The sequence below is a fragment of the Montipora capricornis genome, chromosome 10, assembly GCF_036669925.1.
Source record: "Montipora capricornis isolate CH-2021 chromosome 10, ASM3666992v2, whole genome shotgun sequence".
Lineage (NCBI taxonomy): Eukaryota > Metazoa > Cnidaria > Anthozoa > Scleractinia > Acroporidae > Montipora > Montipora capricornis.
Genome location: NC_090892.1, coordinates 65684326 through 65691146, shown reverse-complemented (window position 1 = coordinate 65691146; position 6821 = coordinate 65684326). Strand labels below are relative to the sequence as shown.

At 38.6% G+C, this 6821-nt stretch overlaps 1 protein-coding gene across 1 annotated transcript in view; it reads right to left on the bottom strand.

Moving 5' to 3' along the window:
• The window catches only part of LOC138018630 (uncharacterized), a 21088-nt gene extending 14473 nt beyond the window's left edge, over positions 1 to 6615 (bottom strand). The window contains exons 1-2 of the mRNA XM_068865325.1: positions 6471 to 6615; positions 2395 to 2468 (exon numbers count right to left, since the gene is read on the bottom strand). Of these exons, the coding sequence (XP_068721426.1) occupies positions 2395 to 2448 (54 nt within the window). The 5' untranslated portion in view covers positions 2449 to 2468; positions 6471 to 6615. The remainder of the gene's footprint in view (positions 1 to 2394; positions 2469 to 6470) is intronic.
• Between the last annotated feature and the right edge of the window lie 206 nt (positions 6616 to 6821).

The following is a 6821-nucleotide window of genomic DNA, read 5'->3' as shown; positions in this document are numbered from 1 at the left end:
AAAAGAAAATTAAAAGGTAGCTAAACTAAATTACATTTCATCTCTTCTGTTAAGGCCTGCAGGCTCCAGTGTTTTTGTTCAGGTTCCAGTGTTTTATCCATTCAATAAACCTAAAGAAGGCTGGTGTTGGCCAGCCGAAATATTGCAAGCAACAACGCCTATGTTCACGTTGTCTTGACCAACCTTTGCAGGATGTTTTAGAGGAGACCCTTGCCTTCGCCTGAAAGTGGACAAGGTTCTAGTCAGGTACTCTCAAGCTCTCCACGTATCTTGAACTTGTGCCATCGCCAACAAGTTCCTCCACGGCCCTCTTTAACCCTGTTTTACCCACTTCTTACAAAACGTCCTCCACGATTTCACTGACCATGGCCTTGGCTTCGATTCTGGGTCGCCAAATACACACATTGAAAGCACCATTGGCCAAATTTCCTCTCTGTTTGTTGCACACGTCATCAAAATTCTTCATTATGCGATTACTTCGCTGCTCCATGAGCAAAACCTTCTCAGGCGTGTCTGAATCGTCCATTTCAAATGATGAAAGCGACGATTTGTTCGGCGTGGTTGAGGGCATTTGAATCCAAACATCGAGAAGAAAGTGGTCGTTCGGAGGTTGCTTGAGGTTGCTCGTTCGGAGGTTGCTCAAAAAGTCTCGCAACTGCGAGAAAAACTCATCCCGATCTTCGATTGTTGAGTGTGTTCTGGCGAAGAAAAACGGATATCAGTCCAAACGACGAATAGACAATTTCCATTCCATTCGATTCGACGAACGACCATCTTGCAATCGAAGATCCTCTGGAAAACTTCAAGCGACAAGTGGCGATCGTTTACATCGCGTCGGCGTCGAGGTTGAGAACATACCAGTGGCAATGCGGACTGTGGTCATCACTTACGCGAGTAAATGCGTTTTTTTTTTTTGGCGCACTCTTCCTCAAAACTAAATTTTTGGGTGCGCCACAAGTTGAAATACGAAACTGAAGAGAACATGTGATTAAATAAATTGCCTATTGTATGAATACAGTAACGAGCCATAACATTATCCATACCACTTTAATTAAGCAGCGTTGAAAACTTATCTCATTAATCCGTGACACATTCAATGAAATTATCACATATGCAAGGGGAAAGCACAGTGTAAACAATACTTGCAATGCAAACCTTTTGTGTCTTCTCATGGTCATATCATATCTGAAGCACGTCCTGAGAAGGACTGTTTAGATGACATTGACTGACGTTTCGACAACCTGACCGAAAGTCGTCACCAGAGTGAAGGGATTACATGTCATGTTACATGTCTGTACATGTGTTGTTAGTAAGTCGGTCAATGTGTTGACGTCCTTGATAAGTCGTTTGTAGAGTGCTGGAAGTTGTAGGCATCAGATTACAGGTCACTGTTCTAATTTAGTGAACCAGCTTCCAGTACGATCCGTTGGTAATAATTAATACAGTATGTAACGCATTCAGCAGAGTCCCAGTCGATTTTGTAGTCTGTCTGTACATGCTGTGCAGAAATATTATTGTTGATGTTACTATTTGTCGTCCCTCGTTTTTGTTCAGCCAGTGTTGCGTTTAGACTTGTGCCGGTCTCATCGATATGAGTGGCCTGACCATCTTGTAAACTGCTTCTTGTCTGTCTGTCCTAACGTTCGTCAGTAGTTTTCTTAACTTTGATACGTCTCCTCATAATTAGCATGCTAGTTTGTTACTGGCGCTCGCTTAAAACTGAGGGAAGTTTCTGCGCCGGCTATAGGTAGTTGTGTCGTGCATGTAAGCCATGAGGATGGGGCCGCACCAGGTCGCAACAGCTGCCTATGGCTGCCGTATGGCCATGGGCATGCGGCTGAAGTACTAGCCAGACCTCTGAGATGGTGTAATTTGTCTGGTGCGCTTTCTGTAGTTGTTTCCTCCCAGAGTAATGTTCTTATCAGGTATTAAAACTTTCGAAAGTTCCTAAACTTTTGCGTTGTATTTTGTTTGCCACAAATCCCGCTTATCCTTAAAATGAAGTCGTTTCAAGAAGAGGAGCTCTTCCAAACCTGCTAAGCGGTAGTGAAGCCATGCGTTTTAGCTACAGGTAATCTAGGGCCGAAGTTAACCCAATCACTGGGCGTGGAAGCAATTCGTCCCTTAGCAGCGAAAATCCGTTGGGCAGCCAGTTAAAAAAGGCGACTTCATGAGTGAAACTTTTGTTTTTATATGTCATAAGAAACTGCTTCACGTACGGTATCCATTTTAGTCACATAATTATCCTTCTTCTTGAAAGCAATGTAGTGAAATCAGCTAATTAATTTAGGGATAAATGCAATTTCTAGGTTATTTGGGAGCCTGCTTTTATGATAATCAAATAATTCAGTGAAATCTTGTGTGTACGCAGTAATTATATCACGAAACACATACCTCTGAATACTGCAAGCCAAGTGCGAGCCAAACAAAGGATATCGCAGGGTTCATTGTCACGGCTTTCAGAAACTCTACAAAATAAACGCTGCTGTCAAGAAATGACATATAATATAACACGTAATCCTACTCTTAATGAAAATTTATACATTTCCGTGGCTCAAAGTAATAGCTGCAAAACACAGGGTCATTTTTTATTAGTTCAAATTAGCGATGAAAGGAATCGGACGTTTTGATTCGTCAGGTTCATTTTTAACAGTTGAAAAACCAGAATGAAAGGGCAGAAAACTTTCATTTTACAGCAAACTATAAGATTGAATCGTCTGATTTTTCCTTTGAAATTTTCTTTGCATGATGCAATATGATCTTTATGATTAATAATGCATATGGTTGGATATAAATAACTGTCATCCTAGCTCCCCCTTGCTTTTGGCAACTTTTCACTTGTTATTCGTAGTAAAGTGAAGTCGAAAACGCAGTTGCATTAGCTTATTAGACATTAAACAGAACTACCCGAGTTGAGAGGAAAATTTCCGAGAGAGAATTTAGTTGAACTGATTGTAATCCACACTGCTTGCCAGAGGAAGTTAAGACTTGAAAAATATTCACCATCTGATAGAATATACATGAAAAAATTCTTTAACTTGGCGCCCTCATTGATATTCGCCTCGTTCGAGCTGTTGTGCCCTGCCTGAAGTTAAACATTTCCAGCATTTTGTCTATGGAATCCGTTGCTTTGCATATAGCTTGCAAATCCTTCTACAGTAGGAAGGCAAAAACTGAAGACAGCCTGATAACTTGATTGATAAGGCTTATTAACTTAATACCTCAACGTTTTTACTTCATCCTGTTAGATACGTACAGGTAGAGAACTCAGTTAAATTACTTAGGTTAAATGATTCTGAAGTGGAAACTTTGAAACATGAATCCGGCAAACCGCAATATTAACCGTCCCCCTGTGAAAATTGATTAAAAATTCGAAAGCTTCCTTTAACCTCTTTTCGAAATTGAAAATTTAGAAAAACGTACCTAGAAATCGCTCAGCCAAAAAGTATTTAGATTTATCACATACCTTGTGATTTTTCTGTTGGCGAAAGAGTTTGTCTGACTTGATCGCAAACGCTAGGCTTCAGAGGTGTAACTTGTACAAGTATCTCATATTTGAAAAACTTAAAAAAGGAATAAGACCTTGAAAACAATTTTTTGTGAATAAATCAGAAAGCTTAGTCGAGTGATTTAATTTCTTGATATCATTTTCGCCGTGACTCTTTTTCGAACCTTATGAAAAGATATTAGTTAAACGTGTTTTTTCAGTTCATGAAAGAAACGTTCGGTTTAAACGTTTTATGGAAGAATAAAAATCAAAGCTTACCCCTGAAAATTGCAACGTTACAATTTTGAAATGGTTGAGTAAACCAAGTGCAGGCTACAGGAAGGATAGTATGCAGTGTATTGTCACCTTCGACAAAAGTGAATGCTCTTGGAAAGAAATCTTGCAAAGGTGTGTTTTTGCCCAGCAGGTGAAAATAACACACAACCAAGCCATAAATTAAGACCTCCTGTTTATTTAAAGATGTCACTGCCTTCACATTCTTAATTAGCCGAAATAAACAATAATTAACATGAATGAAATGAATGTATATTGAAGTGCGGGTTGTATACGAATGAGAAAACGTTCCTCGCACTTAACTGGAGAATTTGGCAGCTAAGAAATTCAGGTGACTCCATCGCGATTCGAATCCATGACCTCTGCAGTGCCAGTGCAGTACTTTACCAACTAAGCTATGAAGCGACACAGTTGAAAGCAGAAGTTGAACCAGGGACTACCAGGGACAAATTCAACCAATGGCCAGGATCCATGTCCTGAACCGGGGATCAGCGGATCTCAAGGCATGCGCCCTAACCACTGGGTTACACTACCCCTCACAGTTGAGAGCAGATCATTTGTTAGGCTCATTTAGCTCAGTGAAGGAGCCAAATGTGAGGCTTCATAGCTCAGTTGGCAGAGCATTGTACCGGCATCGCACTTTGAAATTTTCTTTGCATCATCCAATATGTTCTATATGATTAATAATGTATATGGTTGGATATAAATAACTGTCATGCTAGCTCCTAATTGTTTTTTGGCAACTTTTCACTTGTCTTTCGATTCTTAGTAAAGTGAAGTCGAAAACGCAGTTGTATTAGCTTATTAGACATTAAACAGAACTACCCGAGTTGAGAGGAAAATTTCCGAGAGAGAATTTAGTTGAACTGATTGTAATCCACACTGCTTGCCAGAGGAAGTTAAAACTTGAAAAATATTCACCATCTGATAGAATATACATGAAAAAATTCTTTAAGCTGGCGACCTCATTGTTTTTCGCATTATTCGAGCTGTTGTGCCCTGCCTGAGATTAAACATTTCCAGCATTTTGTCTATGGCATCCGTTGCTCGGCATATAGTTTGCAAATCCTTCTACAGTAGGAAGGCAACAATTCTAAAGTAGGAAGGCAAAAACTGAAGACAGCCTGATAACTTGATTGATAAGGCTCATTAACTTAATATCGGAACGTTTTTTATTACACATAACATGAGAATTTTATTCCATAAAGCTCATTTGTACAAATCTATACGCTTTATTTTCACATGTGAAAAAGACCTATACAGCCAATCAGAATGGCGTACAGCTATTTCACATGTGAAAGTATAACCAATCAGCGATAGCGTAAAGGCGTTTCCATGCCAATCACTCGTGCATCTCGTGCAAATCGTGCAAATCGTGCAAATCGTACTTTGTTATTGAATTAAATTAAATTTGCATTTGGTTCTATTGTTAGTGAGTTTTTGTTTCTAATTCGCGTTCAGAAAACTATTTTAATGAAAATTCTCATGTTATGTGTAATAAAGAGTTTACGACATAGAAAGTGCTTTGTACGGGGTTTTATTCACTCGTTGTTTGTGTCAAAAACCCTCACTCGCTCGTTCCTCGCTCGTTCGGGTTTTTGACACAAACAACTCGTGCATAAAAATAGTTTACTTCATAGAAAGTGCGGCGTACGGGGTTTTATGCACGAGTTGTTTGTGTCAAAACCCGAACGAGCGAGGAACGAGCGAGTGAGGGTTTTTGACACAAACAACGAGTGAATAAAACCCCGTACAAAGCACTTTCTATGTCGTAAACTCTTTATTACACATAACATGAGAATTTTCATTAAAATAGTTTTCTGAACGCGAATTAGAAACAAAAACTCACTAACAATAGAACCAAATGCAAATTTAATTTAATTCAATAACAAAGTACGATTTGCACGATTTGCACGATTTGCACGAGATGCACGAGTGATTGGCATGGAAACGCCTTTACGCTATCGCTGATTGGTTATACTTTCACATGTGAAATAGCTGTACGCCATTCTGATTGGCTGTATAGGTCTTTTTCACATGTGAAAATAAAGCGTATAGATTTGTACAAATGAGCTTTATGGAATAAAATTCTCATGTTATGTGTAATAAAACCCCGTACGCCGCACTTTCTATGAAGTAAACTATTTATCCTTTATCCTCTTGGATACGTAAAGGCAGAGAACTCGGTTAAATTACTTAGGTTAAATCAAATTGAGGTTGAAACTTTGAAAAATGAATCCGGCAAACCGCAATATTAACCGTCCCCCTGTGAAAATTGATTCAAAATTCGAAAACATTCTTTAACCTCTTTTCGAAATTAAAAATTTAGAAAAACGTACCTAGCAATTGCAATCGCTCAGCCAAAACGTATTTAGATTTATCATATACCTTAGGATTTTTCTGTTGGCGAAAGCGTTTGTCTAACTTGATCGCAAACGCTAGGCTTCAGAGGTGTAACTTGTACAAGTATCTCATTTTTGAAAAACTTAAACATGGAATAAGACCTTGAAAACAATTTTTTGTAACGAAATTGGAAAGCTTAGTCGAGTGATTTAATTTTTTGGCATCATTTTCGCCGTGACTCTTTTTCGAACCTTATGGAAAGATTTTAGTTAAACTTGTTTTTTCAGTTTCATGAAAGAAACGTTCAGTTAAAACGTTTTATAGAAGAATAAAAATCAAAGCTTACCCCTGAAAATTGCAACGTTACAATTTTGAAATGGTTGAGTAAACCAAGTGCAGGCTACAGGAAGGATAGTGGGCAGTGTATTGTCACCTTCGACAAAAGTTAATGCTGCTGGAAAGAAATCTTGCAAAGGTGTGTTTTTGCCCAGCAGGTGAAAATAACACACAACTAAGCCATAAATTAAGACCTCCTGTTTATTTAAAGATGTCACTGCCTTCACATTCTTAATTAACCGAAATAAACGATAATTAACATGAATGAAATTAATGTATATTGAAGTGCGGGTTATATACGTATGAGAGAACGTTCCCCGCACTTAACTGAACAATTTGAGCAATTGTTTCTTATAGGCGT